General features: G+C 38.2%; 1 protein-coding gene across 3 annotated transcripts in view; it reads right to left on the bottom strand.

Annotated features, from left to right (window-relative positions):
* Positions 1–1,902: 1,902 nt before the first annotated feature.
* Positions 1,903–25,092, bottom strand: part of RECQL5 (RecQ like helicase 5) — a 63,514-nt gene continuing 40,324 nt past the window's right edge. For 2 of the 3 annotated variants that reach the window (XM_070937566.1, XM_070937567.1), the window contains exons 9-20: positions 22,970–23,197; positions 21,599–21,695; positions 18,582–18,618; positions 17,242–17,300; positions 16,253–16,326; positions 14,526–14,619; positions 12,688–12,828; positions 10,815–11,461; positions 10,366–10,438; positions 7,551–7,802; positions 5,364–5,436; positions 1,903–4,448 (exon numbers count right to left, since the gene is read on the bottom strand). In XM_070937566.1, the coding sequence (XP_070793667.1) occupies positions 4,348–4,448; positions 5,364–5,436; positions 7,551–7,802; positions 10,366–10,438; positions 10,815–11,461; positions 12,688–12,828; positions 14,526–14,619; positions 16,253–16,326; positions 17,242–17,300; positions 18,582–18,618; positions 21,599–21,695; positions 22,970–23,197 (1,876 nt within the window). In that variant the 3' untranslated portion in view covers positions 1,903–4,347. Of the gene's footprint in view, positions 4,449–5,363; positions 5,437–7,550; positions 7,803–10,365; positions 10,439–10,814; positions 11,462–12,687; positions 12,829–14,525; positions 14,620–16,252; positions 16,327–17,241; positions 17,301–18,581; positions 18,619–21,598; positions 21,696–22,969; positions 23,198–25,092 lie in introns of those variants that run through there. The other variant, XR_011600018.1, reaches the window with a different exon arrangement.

Genomic DNA, 25,092 nt, shown 5'->3' with positions numbered 1-25,092 from the left:
CCTCCACCCTCTCTTCCCCCCACTTCTTAACTTTCCCCCTTTTGAATCCCTTCTCCCATTTTTTGTTATCTTGTATTTTATTTTCTCTTGAAATGTAATAAAGTTGTTTAAAAAAAACCCAAACCACTAGGGTGCTCAGTGTCTCTCATACATACATGTATGCAAACATAATTCTGCCTTTGGATGATTTAAAAAATCTCCACATATTATCATCGCCACCCCTACGTTTAAAGACAATAATGGTCTTTGTCAAAATATCTTTTTAGTTTAGAAAATATGGGAAATGATAGAGGTATAAAATTGCACACACTTTATATAAAACAAGAATAGAGACATTTTTTCTCTCCCTCATTCCAGAAGAAACCAGGATCCTGCAACTGAATGAGAGGAGATTTAAAATCAAAGATCTATGTCTCCCTATCTCTACTTAAAGGATCTTAATCTGGCTTTGAACTTTTGACATCTTTTTGTTGCTGTTTGCTAGTTTCATTTAATCAGACAGTTTTTGCAAACAAGCAAGAAAGGAATCTGCATTTCTTAAACTATGCATAACAATATTATTAATCCTGGGATAATCAAGGGCATCTTCACATCATTACAATTTTTACTCCTTGATTCTTCAAAAGCAGTTTAAAGTTAACTAATGGACTTCACTGCCACCAACTTCAAAACATAGACTAGCACAAGCCACTCAGGTCTTCCATCCAGCTGTTCTACAGGAGGGCATGAAAAACAACGCAGAGTTAGTGGTCCCGAATCCATATTTTCAGTTCCTGGTAGTTGCTCAGGGCTTACAGAACAGCCATTGCTGTGAGCAGATGCAAAGTTTCCAAGGCACCAGCTGTCAATTGTTTTAAGAACATTTGCTGAAATGATACCACCACTCTACAGCAGCTGAATCTCTGCAAAGGGGAAATGGGAGAAGCTGGCTTAAATTTAGAAGGGAGAGGAAAGCCAGTTCCCCAGTAATAGGCTACTTGTTTATGGAAACTGCAAAAGAACATAATTTTCAGTGGTTCTCAAATGCACAGGTAAAAGAAAGGTTTAATAAGAATAAAAAGAGTATCTGAACTGAAAAGCAAAAAACAATTTCAAATGGACTTATGTAAAATGGTGAACATGTAATAACAAAAATGTATAAACTTTTATTAAGATTTGAAACAGAAGAACAGATTAAAGACTGCATGACAAAATGGACTATTAGCTTTGGATATAACTGAGATTAACACTTGGGAGAAACGGTGGGTAATTACATTGTATAATTTTAAAAGAATTTTTTAATAAAATGAAGTATTGCTGGTATATGACACCAGATAAATTTTTTAAAATGTATAAAGACATTTCAAACCAGTGCTGGAAATGTAAAACGTATGAGGGAACATTTTATCATGGTGGACTTGTGAAAAAGCTAAGAAATTTTGGATACAAATTCACACCTGATACAAAAGATTTAAAGACTAACATTGCAAAGAAACTATACTTTTTATTGAGACTTGAGGACAATGAATGAGAAAAGATTCACGATAAACTGATTTTGTATTTCTTTTTCATTTCTTGTACTTTTTTCTTTCTGTTCCTTTGTTTCCTTTTTTCCCTTTTTGATTAGCCTTTTATTCTATGTAAAAATTTGATATAAACAAATGATCAAATCATTCTTCCCACCTGCATATTCGGTCGGTGTTCAGGGTTGCAAGTGGGAAAGTTTGTTTGTGTCATTTAAGATACACTGCAGTCAGAAATAAATCAGCTCAGCTGTTGAATACAAACAATTGTGCACTTTACATGGAATGCAGAATGGTTCCCATATGGAAATTCTCTTAGTTCACAGATTATGCTAAGTAGTCACCGATTAACTTTACCAGACACACAAAGTTTTGTTTTGAATAAATAAAAGCACTAGAGTAACATGTTTAACATTAATTTTATTAGCAGCTTGCCATGTACCTTTAAAGTTACAAAGCCTATTTCTCCAGCAAAAGCTAATTTGAAGATCTCTTCCACAATTCTGCCTTTGTCTGTCAGCTCTCAACGTCAGAAAGATCAGTGGCTTCTCCAGGGACAGATCTAAGGCACAGGTCAAAAAACCATAATGATAAAAACTACTATTTTTACCAAGAATCCCCAAATATATTCAGTTTCTCTTAAATATCAATAAAACAGCATTTTCCTTATAAGCTCTCTAGGGTTACTTTGCCATAATACTGAGTTACTATTATAGTTAGATCCAGATTGGAGGCACAGTACAATAGTATGGCTTTTAAGTATGTGACATATGAAAAGAATTAGGTCATCTCTTTCAAATGCACATTTATTTCTCTACTTATGATAGGGAATGTGAGCTGTAAAAATTTTTTTCTTTCCTGAAAACAAAACTATTTGAAGCAACTCAACTTAAAGGTGGGAATTGGAGACTACTACAGTAGTTGATAAATTTCTCACATTTTTCATATTTTAAAGTGCTAATTTTACATTATTTATCTAAACACATTTTTAATACAACACACCCATGTTTATAGTGTGGCAAATCCAAGGGTCCCCCCCAAATGTTACAGCTCCTCACTGTACAAATAATCTGTGTAACAGCCTTGCAAGAACCCACTGAAAACATTTGTGATTAATGATCTCCTGTAAGGGTCTATAATTTTCTCCATATGCAAAAAATAAAAATGCAATCTAAAATATTACTACTGCATAATTTTAGAGCAATGTGCACTGATACTGCAATGGCAATTTTCCTTAAATATATCAGGCATTTCCATTCAATTAATATCGAAGAACAGAATCTTTGGGAAGGGAGGTATTGACCTTTATTCCTGAGGTTTTATTGCTCCTAACTAGACATTTCTAACCGTAATAGGTGTGTAATAGTCCCTCTTGGATAAAGGAAGACATGCCAACTAGGAACAGAAGCAAGACACAATATTAATTCTCTCCTTAAAAATAATGTTTCAGAACTCTCTTCCCAAACCCAGTCTAAAGGCATAACTTCCATCGTTCCCAGCCAGGGGTGGGCTGTTGGGGGTTTGGGAGAACCTCTAGCTAAGATTCTGTGCAATTCGGAGAACCCCCAAATTCCTGGCCCAGCTCCTCTCAGAAGTCCCCATCTGGCCTGTTTTGGATGCAGGTAAGTGCAGGGCACGCTTGGAGGCTCGGGGAGGGCAAAAAACGAGCCTACCGGAAGTTCAGGAAGGCCAGAAGCAGGCCCGTTTCCGGCCTTCAGAGGGCCTCCAGAGCCTGGGGAAGCTGTTTTTGCCCTCCCGGAGGCTCAAGAAAAGCCTCCAGAGCCAGGGGAGGGCAAAAACACCCTCCCCCCCCCGTGGTGCAGGAGGCCAACTAGGCCACACCTACCATGGCCATGCCCACCCAGCAACCGGGCAGAGAACCCCTTGCTAAAATTTTTGAAGCCCACCCCTGTTCCCAGCCAACAAAGACCCTGGTCATACTGGTGGGAGATGAAGGAAACTTACACCAACACCTATCTGGGCAGCTGGCAGGGTGTCCCTGAAGTACACATAGCAAATACTGACAGATGACGTAGAAGGAGAGCAGGGTTACCGAAGCAGTAATTGGGAAAGGAAATAATGTAGGAAAGCTTAAGCATCAAAATAGTTCCTGTTGCCCACATTGGAAGACCCTCTCTAAACAGCACTTAAAAAAACAAAGTGCTGCATGTGTTTAATTAGTACTGGTTGCTATGCCCTTAATTTGCTGCATTTAATTTATTATATTACCAACTCAGGGAAAATTCTATCAATACACTGTCCAGTCAACTCAGCACATTTTGTTACAGCTTATGAGCTTTAATTTTTTTAAAATTATTGCAAGGGAACACTGTTGGAATAAAAGAAACATGTCAACACCATAAAAGAACAGAAATCTAAAGAGCTTTGGCCAAAATAACCCTCCTGGGTTTCCTTTTAATTATAAATTAACTGGTCTTTCCCAAAGTACTCTCTTACACCTTACTCTCACAGCAAAGAAATCCTGACTGAGGCAAATGCATTTCGTCTATTTAAGATAGCTGCCAGTAAAATCTGTATTAAAAGACTGGAGACTCTCCAGTCACAATCATATGCCTAGCCAAATAATAAAGTTGAGTTCACTCATACTTGCTAGAAGGAGGAAAGTGGGCTGCCCTCAAAACCTGACAGCGACATGACTATTTTTTTTTTTCCAGAAAGAGAAAATCTATTGTGCAGATAAAATCCTTAACTCTGCGGCCTCTATCTCCTCAACTGCCCTCTCCCTCCGCTTCCCCATTGCATTGTTACAAAGCGTAGCTACAGCGAAACTTGAAAGGACAGTCCTATGTCATAACCAGCAAAGCGAAGCAGGGCCTTTCATGAGTCATGTTTCCAAAGTGCTCAGCTCCTGCCAGTCTGTTTCGCTTTCACACTTGTCCCGGCTTTTGAAAAATGTCTTGATCAGCCTCTGCGCTTCTTTTTTCACTGCAAACAGAAAGAGTGGCACCTGAGATAATGACATTCTCAATCACAGTTTATTTATCACACCTCTCATTCATTACCAAATGCAAATTGTGCCTATTGGCTCAAACAGTATTTGCAAAATACGGTTAACAGAACATGGTAGGACATGGAATGTGGTGAGAATAAGATTAAGCATAGAATTCTTTATTGGCCAAGTGTGATTGGACACAAGGGATTTGTCTTCAGTGCATAAGCTCACAGTGTACATACAGGCAATAAGTAAGCATGATTATAGACATCATAAAAATACATTCATCATAAATCATAAGATACAACATTTACTGATAGTCACAGGATACTAAATAATCAAACAACATAAATCATACTAGGACACTAAAACAATATAAATCGTAAAGATACAAGCAACTAAGTTATAGACATAAGTAGAAAAGGAGATAGGTAATAGGAAAGATGAGAAGAATAATAGTAATACAGCCTTACTAATTAGTTTGACAGTGTTGTAGGAATTAGTTGTTTAGCAGAGTGATGGCATGGGGGGAAAACTGTCCTTGTATCTAGTTGTTCTGGTGTGCAATGCCCTAGTGTTGTTTTAGTCTTGTTGTCCAGGATGTGAGGGGCTAATGAATGAATGAACGAATGAATAAAAGTGAGCTAATGGTGAGAAAGAAAAATGTGCAGAAAACAATCTCCAATTACTGAAAGTCATATATATGTCTAATACCTATACTTTATTGACAACAGATTTTCAAACATTTCCATCATATCATAAATACTAATCAAGCTTAACTATACCTTATGCCCCCATACCAAAAAAAGAATTGAAAATTAGAGATCTCTACAGGTCAACAATTTTGCAAAATAAGAGGGACAAAGCACAAGATATTCCTTCACCCTGTCCTTTATTTGGCAACTCACCTGTTTTGCGGAAACTACTTTTGTCTGCAGCCAACAAATGAGAGAGGTGTCGAGCAAATCCCTTGAACAAATCCTGCCAGGTATGAGATAAGAAAGCAGAATAAGCGTGTTGGAATGCAATTCCCTCATTAACATCTAACTCTTGTGCTTCTATGACAGACAAAGTAATTGATGCCCAGCTGGGCAGACTCATAATTAGGTGTCTGCTTATCATACAATAGGGAACATGCTATCTGTGATTTAAATAGAAGGTGCATGTGCAAACAATTAGACATTACGAGGCAGTCAAGGTTGTGAAACTAAAATCAAATCCAAGTTGTTAGATCAGGGATGGGCAATTAATTTTCTCAAGGGCCCACATGAGAAACTGGAACTGTGGTGAAGAGCCAAACTGATTTGATGTCCTCTAACTCCATCACCTCAACGCTTCAGATTGCTTCATTTAAGGGGCGAGTGCTATGCAGGAGTAGAAAAGTGCTATTTCTCCTCCCCCCCATCCTCCCCCCCTGTAACTGCCAACTGACTGAAGGAGTGCACTGTGACTGCACAGAGCTGGACATGACTTGGCTTTGTCTCCTGCTCCTCTGCGGCACATTTATTTACATTTGATTTCTAAGTTCCAACTGACCTCACGCGGGCTGGACAGGGACAGCCAAAAGCTGAATGTGGTCAGGGGCCATAAAATGCCCAGGCCTGAATTAGGTGCTTATATTATAATTATCAATATATGGGTATAATAGTATTGGATCCAGGGATCTACAAGGAATTTGGATTTTTTAATTTTGAGAATCTATCTTACATAATGACTCCCCTTAATGAGGTAGCCAGAAGACACATTGGGAAGTTGCTCCCTGCAACCACTCAAAACTTTCAGTGTTTTCTACCACTTGATTTATCTTTGCCTTTTTTTCTTGAGGAGTCAGACAGGCATATCTACAAAGCACAGGGTTAAGTCACCTGCCATTTTTTATTTTATAAGAATTATACTAGACCACAAAAGCATTACTGGAAATAAAACAGATGCTTGATGTTGGTGCTTCGCTTTGATCCATGCTAGATAGAGTCTGGTATGTGCTAAGGGAGGTATCACTGGATACATCAGCATTTTGCACATTTTAAATGAATAAGCAAGCAATAAATAGATTGCTAAATAAATAAATAAATCCAATAGATTGTGCTAAAGTAATCTGGGACAACTTCAACTCATAGAGGCCTTTACTGGGCATACTGCAGCTCTTTATCCTTGTGGTAGAGTAGCAAGTTTAGAATTCAACATTTTTGTCCTGGTAAGAAAGCAAAGTAGTTCTAGTGAAGTTACCATTCTGATTAAATTCACAATCACCTGTAAGTGGGATCAGAAGAACAGCTGAACTGAATGTAACAGAGGCTCATGCAGACATCAATGTCTTGAAGAGGAATAAACTGCTGACTTACATGCATGTTTCTCAAGGAATGAAAATTACAGCCGAGAAGGCGCTTCCAGGCAGTGGGCTTCTAAGTGATGATGCGCAAAACATTATCTGGTGAAAGGCTCTGGCCTTGAAGTGCGCTGTTCAACCATGGAATGGGAGTGTTCTGACGTTGCAACAAGGACACTCAAGAGGGTTCCAATTTGTTAAACTGCTTGTGGAGTATTTGGAGAAGCCCATTTTGAGGTCAGATCAGTTCTGGATCACATGAAATGTTTTGTTCTAGGGTGGAACATTTTGTGTGATGTCACAATTCACACGTCCCTACTTACTACTGTACTACTTACCTGCCCTGAAACACTGCTGCTATTTTACATTATTCCCCTTGAATGGGTTTTGTTAAAGTTGGGGAAAGACAGAAAAATTACAAATGGAGGACAGTGTTGTCTGCTCATAAATAAAGCAAGTTAAATACACACAATTATTATTTGAAAGTACTGTGCTTATTTCACTGGAATACAATAGCAGGGGGAAAAAAAAACCAAGCTTAGCTCTGTCTAGCACTATCCCATCCCTATCATAAGAAGGACTAAGATGACACGACAGTGGAACATTTTATTCCCCATGCATTTCCTTAGATATCTTCTGCAACAGCATTTAATTTCATACCTAACTTTTGTGTCACCATGGAGGCTTTAACTGATAGGGACACATAAATCAAACGGAGGTGGAGGTGGAAAAGGAGGAGGAGGAAGGAATTAAATAGTTCAGAACCCACCTTAGATGCAAATTTCCCACTTTTGTAGAAAGGAGTCAAATATTTTACAACAATATCTGCTGTTTCCTTAAGCGACAATGTTTTTGAACGTGGCTGGATGGCTCCCGTGGTCCCTTCTTTATCATCCTGTGATAAATTTGGGTCAAAAGTGACTTTCTTTTTTGCCAGCATACCAGCTTTCCCCTCTGACTCTGACAAAATGGAGGACTTGTTCATCATCCGTAGCCTCTTTTCAGCAGGGCTCTCCAGGTCCTGGAAAGGCAGAAACAGAAATCTTTAAAGCAACTTTACATGGCTAAACCTAAGCAACCTTCCTGAAATACAAGAAACACATATTTTTTGTTGGCATGATTTACAATTTAAACTCTCAACATTGCATGTGTCAAGAGATGATACCGTGTTTCCCCGAAAATAAGACCCGGTCTTAAATTTTTTTGAACCCTGAAATAAGTGCTTGGCCTTATTTTTGGGGGGAGGGTCTTATTATTTTGGGGCGCATGGAGCAAGACAGGGCTCCTCTTGCCGTCTTAACTGATTTCCACCTCTGTCTCCCTAACCTGAGGAAATGGCGGGGACCAACTGCTCGTGTGCTTAAATATTTTCAGGGAGGGCTTATTTTCAGGGAGGGTTTATTTTAGTGCATGTGCTCAAAAGCCCAATTGAGCTTATTATCCAGGAGGTCTTATTTTCGGGGAAACAGGGTAATGTGATCCGGTTTCTTAATACAAGAAGCAGAAGGAAAAAGCACCTTATTCCATTTTTGTATCTTTATTAAAGTTTAAAAGAAAAAAAGATGGAAAATAGCAAGAACTAATTCAGTATTTAAAATAAAGAGAGGGGGAAAAAGATATGAAAAAGACAAAACCAAAAGTGCAAAAAAAAAAAAAAGAGTTATAAAAATGTTAAGTAATGCCATAATCACAGAGTAAAAGCTGAATTTTCATTTGTACTTATCACAGTCGTAAAAGAAAATAGGAAGTCACTTCTTCTCAAACAACTTATTCCCACATGAAACAAGGTGTCTCTCCATAACAACTCGCAACTCTAGCACTTAATAAGTATCTTTTTGTGTGCTTGCATATATGGATGTGGAACAGCTTTTTTTAGTTCTAGTTTCTTTTGGGAATAACTCAGTAATATCTTGTTAAATAACTTTTATAAATCAAAGGTACAATGGAAACCTCTCCGAGATAGTGAACACTTCTGGAGATAGAAATTTGGCAAAACACTGTAAAAGAATATTCCTTTGTTATCTACATTTCCCAATGAAGATGCATTATCATCTCAAAGATATACACTCAAAGATATACTATCAAAGGAAATTATCATGACTTTTCTGAAGCCTGGTTGTATCATTAATAGACTGAAGCAAAGGATCAAACAGATATCCAGGAACACAAATTAACAAGCACAAAATCTTCAGTGCTAATTATACCTCTTCCTTTACTCTTTTTGATCCTTCGCATTAATTTGAGCCAAACAAAAGCAACAAGACTAACAAAGACTTTTTTGTCTACATATCTTCTAAGGCAAGGTATGTCATATTAGTCATTGCCCACTTTCTGCTATTTGCATGATCAAAAGAGGATAGTCTTTGTTCGAGAAAAATAAATGAACAGTAATTACTCATTAAAAAAAGGAACAGTCAAAAATAACCAAAAGCATGTCAATTCCCAAGTGTGATGTTAACACTGATTTGTGCATCACTAAAATGCAATGCAATGAAACCAATATAGTCTAGAAGCAACCCATTCAAGATCCTGTTTGTGTTGATGGCTATTTTTATTACTTTTCTGGCTGCTGTGTTTTATTTTCTGTATACATATATGCAGTCTATCTTCTCTCTTTCCCTGCTCACAGTTACGTACTTCAGATGCATGGCCAATTAATTTAATTAGTTAAGCAGCCAGCCTTAATTAGTGTCACTGTCATTTGGTGGTTAGCACTAGAGACAAATTCTATAAAGAAGAAACTGACTTCTCTTGGATGAAGCATCAATTTATTAAATTGCCACCTGAATCTTAGTTGGCCTCGCTGCAAATGTCATGTGGGAATTAGTTCAGGCAAACAGAAATAATCTCACTTGCTACTTCCTATTCCTTCACTCCTATATTCCTGTCATCAAATCTCAGGCCCATCTGTGGCACGAAAGCAACACAGGCAGAGAACAGGTCTAACTCCCCTCTATTGATCCAACTTTGCCCCCAAACATCCCCATGTTTACTACAAGTCCTGGCTGCGAGTAGTCCAGAAAGCAAGGTTAGCCAAACAGTAACCAGGGCCAGCAATCCAATAAGCCAGTTTTTAGCCAAACAGTAATCTCCAGGTGTCGGCAAGTGCACACAAGGCTCCAGAGATTCAACGCTTGTTCCCGCCAAATGCCCCTCCCACCAGCACCTCCTTACATCTCAGTCCCCAGGTGTGCCTTGTGAAGGGAGGTGGGGCACTCTCCTCCCTCTTAGCCAGCTCAGTCTGCTTTGTTCTGGCCTTCTCTCTTCTCTGCGTACTCTAGGGTCAGGAGGGGGTGGTCCTTGCTCTTCCCCTGAGTTCTGTCTCTCCTGCTCCTCCCTGTCTGCAAGCCTTTCTAATCCTGAAAAGACTTGCCCGGACTGACTCTGCCCTTCCCCAGTTTCTTCCTCCAAGGCCAACGGAGCCACCCTCTCGCTCTTGTCAGTTCTTATTCCAGCTCATCTTCTCCCACAGATTCAGACTCTGACGGGGGCATGACACCCATCCCTCCATATGCCCCCCCCCCTCTCTGTGAGTGTGTATGGAGGGATGGACAGACAGACAATTTTAATAAAATATAACTCACCTCAGCTGATCCTGGTCTTTTTCCGTTATGATTTTCACAATCATTGGTTATATCTTCTTTAGAAGATTCAGCCCTTCAAGAAAAAAAGTATAACAAATACATCTTGTAAGAATAATGTTAACATCTTTGTGGAGACAGAGGAAATACCTGAAATTAGCCTACGCTTAGATCTCCAAATCTACATACTGAGCTATCCTTCTGCTCAATTTCAGTCCAAATTCTAGGCTAAGGTTTAGCTTTTTCACCTTCAGCTGTACTTTTACAACCTGTGTCAACTCTCAGGATGAGCAACATGCTTAAATTCAATTGCTTCATCCAACCTAATATACTACAATCTCAAATTTGACTTGAGAAACTATAGTTGAATCATAGCTTCTATTCAAATGCCCATTGTCTATCCTAACTTCAAAACAGGCAATAACTGAGAGGCAAAGAAAAACATATCTCACTTTAGCTTTTCAAAACTTGATCCAGAGTACGAGTACTCTCTCCCTAATCTTTGACTGCTCAAAGGCATATCTTCTACACTCTTGAATTCCTGCTCTTTTTGGGGGGATGAACTTGTTAGTTCTTCTTTAAAGACAGTATCAGTTTCCTGAGGTTCAGCTTTCTCTTCACATGCTCTTCGGGAGAGAAACTGAGGCAGTTCATTGAGACAGTTGATTTTCTTTTCTGCCAAATCAATTTCTGAAGCCTTGGCTTTACATCCTGTTTTGGGGATGGAGAAGAATTTGGAGATATTCTGAGATTCTTTCCTAGCTGCTTCTGCCAACAGCAACTGCTTCTTAGTAGGTTTTCTCTTTTCATGACTAACTGCCAAGGAGGTGACAGCCTCAGCAGTGTCATGCTGTCCTTTTTTTTCAGGGGATTCAACACCGTTTTTGCATATTTTGTTGGTTGTTTCCTCCTTATCCTCAAGAATGTCACCCATATCCAAAGGTTTGGGACCACAGCTGCTGTCTTCCTTCCAGTTTGAGCCAATTTCCTCTTTTACAACATTAATGTCATCTCCTTCCTTAGCAGATAGAACCTCTGAAGCAGACTGGAACATGTCAGACATCCTTTGAAATCCAATCCCCATTCTCTTGGGTTTGAACTTGGGGAAAAAGATAAAAAATAGTTACATTTCTAAAACATTTGAATTTGCCTATGAAATTTTGAAATCAAGAACACAATCATTTGAGATATTTTTTATTTCTAATGTATGCAGAGCTTCTAACACACTGCCTTCACAGGAAACATTTTTAAAAATTCAGAGAAATATTCAGAGATGACTCTGCCTTGAAAATAGCCATGTTAAATTGTAAAGCCCAGTCAAATATCAGGACCACAGGAAATGTTTTATATTTTGTATTAGGCCATGAAATGTTTTAGAAAATGTACCAAATTTCAATTTCAGGGAAGTCATGGGTTTTGGATTTTGGATGCATTCTGTAAGTTATCCCATTTGGGGTACTTTGGTTCAAAAATGGTTCCATATGATGCATAATTTTGGCCAGTTAAAGTTACACACAGACAAAACAGGAGAATTTTAATATTAATATACTGGACAACATGTGATACCCTTGTGTCATCCTTGCAAAGTTATTTCCTTATTAGATTTCTCAATGCCTTCAACGACAGAACTAATGTATTGCCTTTACTGGAAAAGTTGGGATACATTCAGAAATATGTATCTGCCTTGAAAATAGCCCATGTTGAAGTGTAGAGCACAGTCAAACAGGAAGCCCTGGAAATGTTTTATCACATTTTGTATTATTTCATACACAGTTTGACGTTAATTTTTATGTCATAAAATGTTGTATAAAATTTGCCAAATTTCAGTTCTATGGAAATCATGGATCCCATATTTTGGAGGCATTCTAAAAATTAGCCCATTTGAGGTATCTTGTTTCAAAAAGTTTTGCCCTATGGTGTACCATTTTGGCCAGTTCAAGGTTACAAGAAAGAGAATTGTAGTAGTATATGGATAGATATTTTTCCTACATGGCAAATGTCTACGGAGATTTTCAGTCATCCAGGTCCTGGTTGTCTCAAAGGTGCTTTTTTAAGAGGCAACTGGACTTTCTTGTTTTTCTTTGAAGAAGTTTTGCTTCTCATCTAAGAAGCTTCAAAAGAGCTGAAGAATTTTCTTGGATGAGAAACGATACGTCTTCAAACAAAAACCAGAAAGTCCAGTTGCCTCTTGAAAAAGCACCTTTGGGACTATATGGCAAATATAACAGAGATTTCTGAAAGCTCAAAAAAATTATGCATGGCAAAATCTGTTGCAAAACCACCTCCCGAATAATGAATTATAAGCAAAAGGTTTATAGCACTTACAGTATTCACTTTGGATGCTTGACAGAAGACGTCATCATGTGTAGCAGTTGGTTCACCTTTCATCTTGGGGTAGTCACTGATTCCCAAGTCCGGGATGGCATACAATTCCCCATTTTTGGAAGCTTTGTTAATTTCTGTGACCTTTATTGAAAAAAGAGACACAGTAAAGAGGGCTATTCAGAGGATTCTCTGTCTCTGGTACTGTACCGTGTTTGTTTCACTATACTAGTCCTCATTTAGTATAAATAGTAACCAGCATTGGAATTTCCACTGCTAACTGACAGTCATAAAATGCAATGTCATGTCACTGCAACGCTTTGTGACAGAAGGTTTGGCACTTCTGATTGCCATTATTAAGCAAATCACTGTGGGTGTTAAGCAAGGACTTCACGTGGTCACTACATGTGACCTCTTGCTGGCTTCCCCATTGACTTTGCTTGTAGGAAGCCAGGAAAGAATGGCTGGCACATGGTGATCCTGTTATTGTGGGATATTGCGGCTTACCTGAGTACAAGCATCAGTCATAACTATCACTTGTTCAGCACTGTCATAAATTCAAATGGTTGCTGAATGAGTGGATATTAAGCAAGGATTATCTGTAGTTGCAACAAGCAGGAAATCCATGCAAGGAAATGTTAAGGAATTAGGCTTTTCTTATATAAAGCAATTAATGTAGCATTACCATCATTCCTGATCAGGTTCTTAACAATCTAAGATGGATTAACCTTCAACTATTCCTCCCTTGTCTGAATTCTCATTCAAATGTCTTGAGCACAGATAACATGGATTGGACTCCCCCCCTCCCCATTTTGTCAAAAAATAAAGTTCTTACTTTACTATGATTCATTCAAAGTAGATGCACCCCACTTTTAAATGCATATCCTGTCCAAAGCTTAAATATAGGAATGTGAGAAATTAACAAATAAAAGAACAAAATCTTAAAAACAATAGTGATCGGTGAATAATGGGATAAATTTAAGTTTAAGTTGTACTTAAGATTCCACTGTAGTGCCAAACAATCAATGCAAGAAAGGGCAATTCACAATTGGGATAGCATCACCCTCTGAGAGTGGGGTAATTTCAAGAAGGCAGCAGACCTTTAGGTGCCTGTCTTTCAAGCCACTTATTTATACTTATCCGAAATGAAGCGAGACTCTGGAAATTACAGAGGAGCACTAGAAGTTGAGTGCACAATTGTTACTAATTTTTGTTCAAGGGTGTTTCTGCTCTACCTCTGAAAGGAAGATTTTGCCACTGAAACTGACACTTATTTACACATCAGATTCTTATAAAGCTACCCAGAGGGAGAGTCGTGCAAGTCTCCATTTCAATGTTAGAGAATAGCTTCCAAAGCATACAAAAGTGAGCAACACCTTCAGCTGCTGGAGCGATGCATTTTTCTAGATATCCCAAGCCACTTGTCTACTTTCATTTGACTAGAAGGCTCTGCCAACACAAGAAGTATGTTTTTTCCCCTTTAATCCTTTGTGAAGTTTTATTATGTTGCTGCAACCATATAGTTTTAAAGAAGGGCTGTTCAGAAATGAATGAGACAGCTGTACTGCTGACACAGACACTGCAGATTATTTTAAAGCATACATTCTTGAGAAGATATTCAACTGTGATGCAATAATTGATCTAAAAACTGCTACAAATCTGATTATTACTGAATCTGCATTCTGTTGAAAATCTACATACTGATAGGAATGATAACAACATTTTCCAGTAAGTCAAAAATAAATACACCACCTTTTTTCTTTATGACTACATGTTTCAAGAAATCCAACTATCAGAGAGAACACTGGCCCACAATGTTAATTTCCACAACTGTTTATTACCTTCTTTAGAACTGATGCCTTGTATAGGTTTGCCATCTTACTGGTCCGGAAAGCTTCATATTCCATCTCTACAGCACTTGCTAAAAGACCTGAACTAAAACAGACCCATAGTTTGAGCAGCAGTGGCCGAAGGCATTTCTCCAAATACAAAGGAAATGCTCCATGTTTTCTTAGGTGTCATTGTAGAATCCACATTGCGACAGTTGGCAGTTCCAAATTATTGCCTGAGTGCAAAAATACTGGTGGCAATTGACTATTCTTCCCCAAATAAGGAGACAAAAAACAGTAACCCAAAGTTATACTTTTCCTTTCAATATTTCTAGTTTATTGCACAAGTACTTTTAACCTGCCTGTTTCTTTTTGCAGTATGATGTATTTTTATAGTACATTGCTATCCTCTGGTGGAAACAAAGGAAATTGCACTATTTAGATCACAGAAGAAAAGATGCAAATATACTTGGGTCATTCAGATAATCACATTCATGTAAGAAAAAAGTTTACCCAGTAATACAAGAATGACCTCGTAACTGCATACTTTGATTCCAACACTGACATTTGCTGGAGAACCAATATAGTCATCCCTGTGAATGTGCATATTTAGAGCTTTAACTTGAAGCATGATGACATTTTGTGTGATTTGTGCAAATACTCTTAAATTTTTCCATGGTCCAAAATATGGCAGTGGTATTCAAGTTTACTCATTTATAGACTGTCTTTCAAGAAGAAAAAACAAATCCCAGGGCAACTTTAGAACAAAAATAGCAATAGAAATAGAACCAAAAAAACCCATCTAAAATCCCCACAGAAGTTACCGTATTTTTTGCACTATAAGACGCACCAGACCATAAGACGCACATTAGCTTTATAGGAGGAAAATAAGGGGAAAGAAAAACCTGCCTCTGCCTCCCAGCATCCATCCAGTATTCATCTGGCTAGCGTCCTTGCAGCAAACAGCCTGGTCAGCTTCAGCATGTTATCACAGCCCCAGCAAGTGGTTCGTTAGGGCTCCGCTCCATTGTGCCCACTACCGGTTGACTGAGCTGAGCTGTTGCTGCCACTGGGGAACGCTGGAGCATTCGCTGCCGATCAGCTGATTGGCGGTTGGATCAGCCTCCCGGAATACCGCCGATCAGCTGTTCTAGGTGGTGGGGATCGCTGCTGCTGTCTATTACTGCTGCCTATCGCTGCTGCCTATTGAGGCCGTTCACTGCCGCCACTCACCACCACCGGCAATTGACAGAGATCAGCGGCAGCAATCCCTGCCGCCTAGAACAGTTGATTGACGGTATTCCGGGAGGCCGATCCAACCACCAATCAGCTGCTCAGCAGTGAAGGCTCCAGCGTTCCCCTGTGAGGGCAAGCGTTGACAGCCGTGACAGACGGCGGCAAACTAATCCCCCTCCCCCCGCAATATTCGCTCTATAAGACACACAGACATTTCCACCCACTTTCTTTGGGGGGGGGGAAGTGTGTGTGTGTGTGTGTGTGTGTGTGTGTATAAAACAGTAAAATAAGAATTTTAGAATAAATCAAAACATTTTGCCAATGGATCATATTTAAATATCAGTTAGATTCAATTCCATCTAATCCAGTATCAGTGCAGGACCTACGTAGGTGAAAGCTCAATTTGGTCTGCATCTTTGCCCTTAATTTGTCTGAGTGGGGCAGGGAGGAAAAGGATCCAAAGGGAGCTCTGGGACTCTTCCACCAAATTGGATTAGATCTACCTATCTGTAACTGGTGCTGCTTGCCGGTTGGTGACCAATGCTTCTTCCAGCATCCTAAGGCAGTGTTCTCGAGCCTAAAATAAAAAGAGGACATATGGAAGTGTGTTCCTTGTCAAATGTGTAACTTGATGTATGTGCAGCAGGATAATTTCCAGGATAATATCCTTCCTTCTACCCTAATAATTGTTCCAGGAGTTGGGGTTACAGCATTACAACCCAGATCTACTTTTTTGCTTATTAAGCTTTTTCTTTAAAAAGATTAACCCAGGCCTAAAATGAAGTAAGAAAGAGCCCAATACAATTATCGTTTGATGTATTCATCGAAATCAGGCTACTAATGACAAATTGCAATATCATCACTAACTGGTTTTTTTAAACATGTTTTAGGGCATAAATAAAAAGGTTTCACAGAGTTGGGATGATAAGGACTGGAGAAGTCTATTCCATGATCTAAACAGCTAAGACAAGTTTTTTTAAAAAATCAGAAAAAGAAATACAAATTTATTAAAGGAACTCTGAAGATACATTTAAAGCACTCCCTGGACTTTTTTTTTTTGGGGGGGTGGGAATTACAGAATGGTTTCTAGACCATTCATAAAATTCAAATAAAGGACAGGTACTAATAAAAAATAACAGTGAAGACATTTTAAAGCTATAAATCAATACCTGTATGTGAATGTTACATCATATTGTAGTCAAGTAGTTCAGAATGAATTAAACTGCATATGAAAGCTGGGGCTAAGAGTTACTATGATTCTTTAGGTCTGGATGTGGAAGAAGCAGTGAAAGAAAGGTGAAAGAGTTGCACTGAAGGGGTGGCTCCACCTAAATTTTGATTGATCTTGACTTTACCTAGGAAACATATCTGTGCTATATTTTTCTTCAGTTAGTCTTCAATTTGAATATCACAATTTAACCAGTTGACAATGAATAATAAGTAGACTGAATTAAAAATTAAAATAACCTGTCTTGAAAAAAATTCCACTTACCTTTACTGTAATTCTGGCAATTTTCCTACTGGCTGCATCCTTCAAGGGACAATCACTATCTACCAAAAGGAGCAAATACACAAGGTAAGTTAACAAATTCTAATATGTTGCCAAACTTTTCACAGATGAGAAGAATAACTGTACCAGATTGCAGAACAGAACTCTTTCTGTATATGTGTTTTGTTACTTCACCAACCATATCTAGATTTTTAAAATTTCCTTTCCCAGCATATACTATCCTTACACTGGAAGAATTCATGTAACTCTCTATGGCTCTGGGTCTTTCTTGCTTACATCCTGTTGGTTGATGCATGTGATGAGGATCCATCTTATTAGCGATCTGGAAATCTGCCAGTTATTTCATCTTTGGGGTAGATCATAATGAAAGTGTATCATTTTACTGACATTTACCCACTATTTATTATGCTTCATTTTGCTTACATGTTTTTGATTATCTCTGAAATTTTCAATAGGTAGCATAAAAGCCAAAAGCTGAGGGCAATTAAGGAGAGGCAGGGTTTATTTTTTTCTTCGTGCCACCTAAGTTACAGAATCAATGATCTTGTCTTGTACTTCATCTTACTCATAATAAAACATCTGTATTTATCACAAATTTCCAGAATGGTATTTGGCACTGAACAAAGCAAAGTTCTAGTGAAAGTCTGATTTAGCTATTTTTGCCAGTGTTGGGCTTAAATCCAAATGTTTTAGCAAGGAGCTCTTCATAGGCAATTATACTATTTGTAGTTCAGTCCAACATGGAATCCTGAGGTCAGTAATGTCATATACAAAAAGCAAACAGCATACTAATATCCATTAAACAATCTTCTGGTGGTAGATATTAAATCTATAAATGTTGCAGACCTACAATAAATGGAAAAACTAGGAAGAATTCCAGCAACTACTATGAATAAAATGCAAGCTCCGTTTATAATGAAATCAAAGTTCACATTTTTACACCTTTTTCTTTTATCTGTGTGATAAAGAGGCTGGAAGCATCTCTTTTGAGCAGGATGAACAGTTCCCACCTGTTCTTCATTAATGTAAACTACCATCTAGTTTCAGGTTATTTGTTTCTAATTCTATCAACTAGCCCTCATACTAGGGTTTATGCAGGCTAAAGCATTGATTGACTTATTACATATCTCCATAGACAGATTTTCTCCTGGACACACTAACCCCACTTGATCCTTCAGATCTTCCAATATAGCACCCATTGCTGCAGTAATTGAATCCCTCTATCTTACAGGCTAAACTATATATAGGCTGTAATTACTGTCAACTCCTCAAAAACACCCATGCAAACTTTATCCAAAACTGATATGTGAAATAATATTTACCTGGAAGAACAAAGTTATCATTTTCAGGTTCTCTGCCCTAAAGATATAAAAAAGATGGAAATTAAAGAGATTAAACAGAAACAACATATTTCAAATGACCATAGGAAATGTTTTTTTAAAATGTTGCATGCTAAAACTTAACTAAGAAGCCGAAATTTGAACTCAAAAAATCAATGTATTTAAATAAGTTTTAAAAATATTTTAAACCAAATTTGGTTACTTAGGTTAATTAACAGGATTAGGGTTAATAACAATAGTCCCCCCCCAATGTATGTGGCAATTACGGTAATTTATCTTTAGCTGGTTAAAGTAGAGATCTGTTAAACTTATCATATACAGTATCTTCATCCTATATTTTCTGACCCGTACAAGTAAATTTTGGATGAATATTACTAGATAATATTCTAATCATATAGAAAACACTCAAGAAAGTGCTTAGAAGAAGAAATAATTTAAAATTGCAGTCTCACGTATGAAGAAACTCTATTCTTCTTATCCTTGAGTTGAGATCTGTATTGGACCTATGGATTAAGGTACCAGGCTAGAAATCAGGAGACTGTGAGTTTTAGTCCTCCATTAGGCACGAAAACCAGCTGAGTGGCTTTGGGCCAGTTACTTTCTCAGCTCAACCCACTTCACAGGTGTGTTGTTATGAGAAAAATAGGAGGAGGAAGGTGTATTATGTATGTTCACTGCTTTGAGTTATTTATAAAAATAAGAAACGCAGGATATAAATGAATAAATAAAATTAAACAATTCTCACTATGCTGTCCAAATTCAGTGGTAAGGTTTCCCACTATTTTAAAATAGGAAATGCATGAAAATGTAGTTCAAGGGCTAGCAATCCAAGAATGGTGGCTCCCCTAATAGGCTCTTAATTATATATTTACAAAAATTTAATTGATTTAACTTATCTTTAATCTATAGATACAGTACATTAGAAAAAAGTAAATAAAATAAATAAAAATAAATGAAGTATTTTCAAAGTGGGCAAATTCTTGTGAAATGGTCAGTCACAAAATCTCTGTGGTTGTATGTAATATTGTCTAAAATCTTGCCCACTTTAATGACTGATTTTTAAATAGAAACTACTGTCTTTGATGCCTGCTGTTTGTACTCTTAAAAGCCCTGAAACAATTCTCAACAATTTCAATTTAAAAACAAAACAAAATAAAGACAAAATCCCACTTTTGCTCAAGTACACTATATGGTTCTACCTATTTTGAACACATATTCACCAACACACTATGCAGCCTCCGGTCACCCAAAGGTTGCATATATCTGTGATGAAGGACTAAAGGTGATTCTCCAAAATATGATTCTCTTAGCAACAGAGGAAAGCCAGAATTATATCCAGTTTTTAAAGCAACTGAATGTCTTTCTTCCTATTAGTATTGTTACAAGGTTTAGTCTTAATATTTTAGCTCAATTCTGAAGTCTTACAGGTAGTCCTCGACTTACAACTGTTCATTTAGTGACCGTTCAAAGTTACAATGGCACTGAAAAAAGTGACTTATGACAGTTTTTCAGTTACAACCTTTGCAACATCCCCATGATCATGTGATAAAAATTCAGATGCTTGGCAACTGGTTCATACTTATGACTGTAGCAATATCCCAGGGTCATGGAATCACTTTTTGCAACCTTCTGACCTCAATGAGGAAGCCAGATTCCCTTAATAACAAGGTTACTAATTTATTAACTGCAGTGATTCACTTCACAATTGTGGCAAGGAATGTCGTAAAATGGGGCAAAGTTTACTTAACAAATTCTGACTTAACAACATAAATTTTGGGCTCAATTGTATTTTTGTGGGAGTAAGTTCAGTTTAACTCAGTGTGACTTACTTCTTAGGAAACATATCAGGATTGCATGACATACTCAATCCAAATGTTTAATGTATAGGTAATCCTTGATTTATGACAGTTCATTTAGCGACTGTTCAAAGTTACAACATAACACCCCCCCAAGTACTTATGACACAGTCCCAAAATTATGAATGTTGCATCACCACAGCAGTCGTTCACACTTATGAATGATCGCAGAGCGTCTGCAACATTCACCTTGCCTATTCGCTGCACCCCACCCCCACATAAGCCGGGTCTCCACAGGCACTAGGCCTGTGGATACTCGCCTTACAAAGATCTAGCGAGCCTTCGGTTTCTTGGCCTGCTTCGGTGCTTTAGGCCTTCAGTGTGTTTGCAGAGAATGGTGGCCTAAAGTTCCACAAGATCACGTGATATCAGTAACGCAAGATCTCATACTACAGATCTCGCATGATCTTCCAGTACATTAGGCTTCTGTTCTCTGCAAATGGAGGCCTGGATGAGATCTGCAGTAAAAGGCTTTGCAAATGGAGGGAAGGCCTGAAGCACCTAAGCCTTCCCTCCGTTTGCAAAGCCTTTTGCCGGCTTTGCAAAAAGCCTTTGCCGTCGAGAATGTAGGTCGGGAGGAGTGCGTGTATCCCTCCGGGCCTCCGTTCTTGTCAGCAAAAGCCTTTTCCTCAAGTCCTTTGCTGACAAGAATGGAGGCCTGGAGGGACATGAGCCCTTCCCAGGCTCTTGTTCTCATTGGCAAAGGCTTTTTGCAAAAATGACCTGAGCCTATAGGAACACAATCTTTCATCCCTTAGGTCTCGGCAAGCCTTTGCTCAAGACGAAAACGTATTAGAGAGGCTGGAGAGGAGGTAGCTCCGTTGATCATGAGATCTATGTAAGGTAAATGACCCGGTTGGGCAGGATGGGAGGGGGGAGCATGAGATATCTCAGTGGGTTGAGGAAAGCACTAGGCCCCTCGTGGTCTTCTTCTCCCTGAAATACCTCATGCACTTAACGACCCGCGCATTCCATTAGCGAATGTGTGGACAAAAGCAAGGTTATGATCACGTTCAAATTACATGATTCACTCATACAAATCCTCGGGTTACGAATGTAATTGGCAGGCTCCATTACATTCATAACTTGAAGATTACCTATATAGGTGAGCCTCTATCTTCTATAGAAAGCTCTTCCACTTACCCTGCGCAACTTCATCTGTTTGTTATAGAAACTGTTCCATTCCTTTTTCTGGCTGTCCTCATTAACTTCACCCACACTCCTGGTATCTTCATCATATCTGAATAATAACTCAGAAAGAGTTGAAAGTTGAACAGGAGAGTCATGTAAAATTATATCAAATCTTAAATTAGCATCAAAGGCCAATATTCTAGGCATTAGGATTAAGCACAGGATTATGGACCCTTGTATAAATAAGATTGTAGTTTTACTACAGAATAAAATGCCTTTTGTTCATGTAACTCAAAGTTACTAACTGCATTTGATGAATAAACTATGGAACCATGATTGGTAATGCGTTTCAAATTCAAATTCAAATTCAAATTTCAAGCCCACTCAGAAGTTCACTAACTTAGCTTGCATGATAGCTGACGAAGGTTGATCGGGTCTCTATTACAATAACATCTAGAAGATCACATACTACCTGCTCCAGCACAAATACAATGTAAACAATTTTGTATAACTATGTAATGTAAGAAAATGCCCTTAACTTTCATCTAGTATGCTGCAAAGATTAAAAATAAATATTAGAATAAGCTGTTAAAATAAACACTTGGATCTTATTCTCACTCACAGGAAGAAAGTGATGCCGAATGTATGCTTAATTTTCCAACAGAAATTATGAAAAAATCTTTTTACCAACAACAGTTGGCAGATTGTTCTAAGAAAACTGTCATTTTTTTCTGAACATTTTTAAGGGTTAACCCTAACCCTAACTCTAACTTAAAAGTCAATTTGGGAAGCAAGTGCAGGAGAATATTATCCTACCACATAGACATGTTGCATCTCCCTATTTGTTTTTAAGGCCTGCAGCCTTCCCTTAACCAAGGAAATAGAAATAAGGCAGAAAAACTGTGCAGCCCCACAAGGGAGAACAGCAGCTTTTATTTGCAACAGGTTTACACAACTCAATGCATTCTGAGATCCAGTTTTACATTTGTATTAAGAGAATTGCATAACTACATTTAAACATGTAAAAGCATTTCTGTAACAATTTAAACCCACATATACTTCTTATCCTCCTTATTCTTGATGCTTTTGACTTCCAAACTGAGCTACAAATAGTAATTGTGCAATCTATTGAGGTGGCAGATTCATGAAGAAGCTGTGGTTTTTGAGATCATCACTTCAGTTCACTTACGCAGAAAAAATTCTCAACTTTTGTCCTCCTTAGTCAGGAGAATCATCAAAATCTCTCTCTCTCTCTCACACACACACACACACACACACACACACACACACACACACAAAGGAGGGGGCGGGGAAGAAGAGCAGTTCTTACTTGGCCAAAAAAAAAAAAAAATGCCTCTTCCGAATTAGTTAACGCAGACCTACCTTTCAAAGCCACCACAGCCTCGCTTTCCTCCTCCATAAAGCTCAGGGTCACAGGCATTCCAAGATGAAGCAGAAGGTCCAATATAGGTTCTACTCCAACTTTTGGTGCTATGCTGTAATGCTTCTACTTGCTTCTTCACTGCTGCTGGATTCTTACAGTAATCACAGCTTTTGTTACATTGGGGAACATCATCTCCAAAGTAGTTGGCTATGGCAGCATGGCGACAACTAACAGCCAAAAAAGAAGCAATGTTAGATGGGGGAAAAGGAAAGGAAACAGAGAAAACGCTTTTCTTATAGTGGTTTGGAAAGTTCAGAGACCGTCTGAAGGTGGCCAAATTAAAAATACTCACAGGAGAAGGACACGGGGACACGAAGAGCATTATTTGCTTACCATGCTTTCTAGACTACTGAAAAGTGCTAGCCTTCTATTTTGAGATAATTTGAGTATACAGCTTGGTAACCTTAATGATCTGTTGACAACCTCTCCTACTAATCTCTAACCAGAAGTTATAAAGGCAGTTATAACACATCAAAACCACAGGCATTTAAAATTACAATGAGGTCTTGTTTTAGGCTTGATTCATATTAACCTTTTCCTTCATACATGTTTTTATGAATGTTATTGGGCAGAGTATCAAATGGAAAAATATGCTGTATGCTGTTCATGTTAGAGCAACTACCTAACTGGCTGGATGAATGGAACTCTCTGTACAGACCATAGAAGGCCAATAAAAAGCAGTCCTTGTTGACTGAGCTAAAAGATACCTTTGGGAGAAGGATAATCTATTTCTGTTGACAACATTAAAAAAATAAATAGAATGAATGCCAATGAACCAACATTCTCCTTTCCATCCTTGCCATTTAGCACAGGCTCTTCATGAGATGGAAATTACTATTTAATAGAGACTTTCAAAAACTTATTTTTTTCCTAGTATATTAATTTCCAAGCATGCCACAAATGCAGTTATAAACATATAAACTGAATATATATTTTGTCTCATTCTGCATTACCAAAGGAATGTAGGCTTCAGTTTATTTCCAATGATAGGTACAATATCCTAAGGAGTTCATTTACAATATTTCTAAGCACTGGCACTTTTCCTTATTCCAAATAATACGAAAACCAAAACATCTTCCATTTGAAAGCAGGCTTATGCTGGAAAGATATGAACCACAAGTAGCAGAGTATTTTTATGGCATTTTAAAAAATGCCTTTTGAGGCATTTCCCCATTAAATTCTAGGAGGAAGGAGTAAAACTTTGCAAGAGTCAGGACTATTTCAGCAAATGTACAGATAAAACAATCACCTGTTTGTGCTAACACTTAGTACCCATCCAGTTGAGAAAGCTGAATCTGTGTCAGATAGTCAGCTGGTGGCTTAAAATCTCTGAATACAAAAAGTTAGGATGGAGAAGAGAAAAAAAAATGCTACAAAGCTACCCTTATCAGTTCTGCAAAGTGACACTGACTCACACTGCTCTTGGACTAAAAGAAAGCCTCTTTTCACAACCAATGAAAGATTATCCGGTTGAATTTTTTTTCTTCATGCCCTTCTAGCAATTGCTAGCATTACCCAGCTGGAAATGCCAAGGGTCTTTGGCAGTCCCATTTTTTTTTTCTCTCCAGAAAAGGAAAAGAACAAAATATAATTTGGTTACGCCAGGAAGGAGACTTTGTTTTTTAATTATTAGCACTCCCGCAGGGCTTCCAAGGTAACAGAAAAGAACTCAGTATGTACAACTAAAGCCGTATTCTCATCTTTAAAATGATACTAGCTAATAAAAAAGCAGGCAATGTTTTTAATTAGTGGTTGAGGCAATGGAGTTACAGGTTCAAGTCAAAAGGTCAATCTCTGGCAGAGTTACAAGAACTGTCCAAGTTGCCAGTTGGTTTCTTGGCTGGAAGGGGCTGATGGTCTTTCTTAGAATAGTCAGAGCAGCTTTCTTTGGAATACTTTATTCATGACCTTAGAGCAGCCAACTCTCTGCAAAGTGCTAAATTGAGGCAGAGGATGTGGGGGAAGGGAGGAGGAGGAGGAAGAAAAAGAAGAAAAATGGAAATCAGAGAAGCTGTTCTCTTTCTTGCAAGGAATAGCATGGAATCAGAATATCTAACTATCT

This window comes from Pituophis catenifer, unplaced genomic scaffold (assembly GCF_029215685.1).
Source record: "Pituophis catenifer annectens isolate HBS135680 unplaced genomic scaffold, rPitCat1.0.hap2 SCAF_2, whole genome shotgun sequence".
In the NCBI taxonomy this organism is placed as follows: Eukaryota; Metazoa; Chordata; class Lepidosauria; order Squamata; family Colubridae; genus Pituophis; species Pituophis catenifer.
This window is presented reverse-complemented; position numbering and strand designations above follow the sequence as displayed.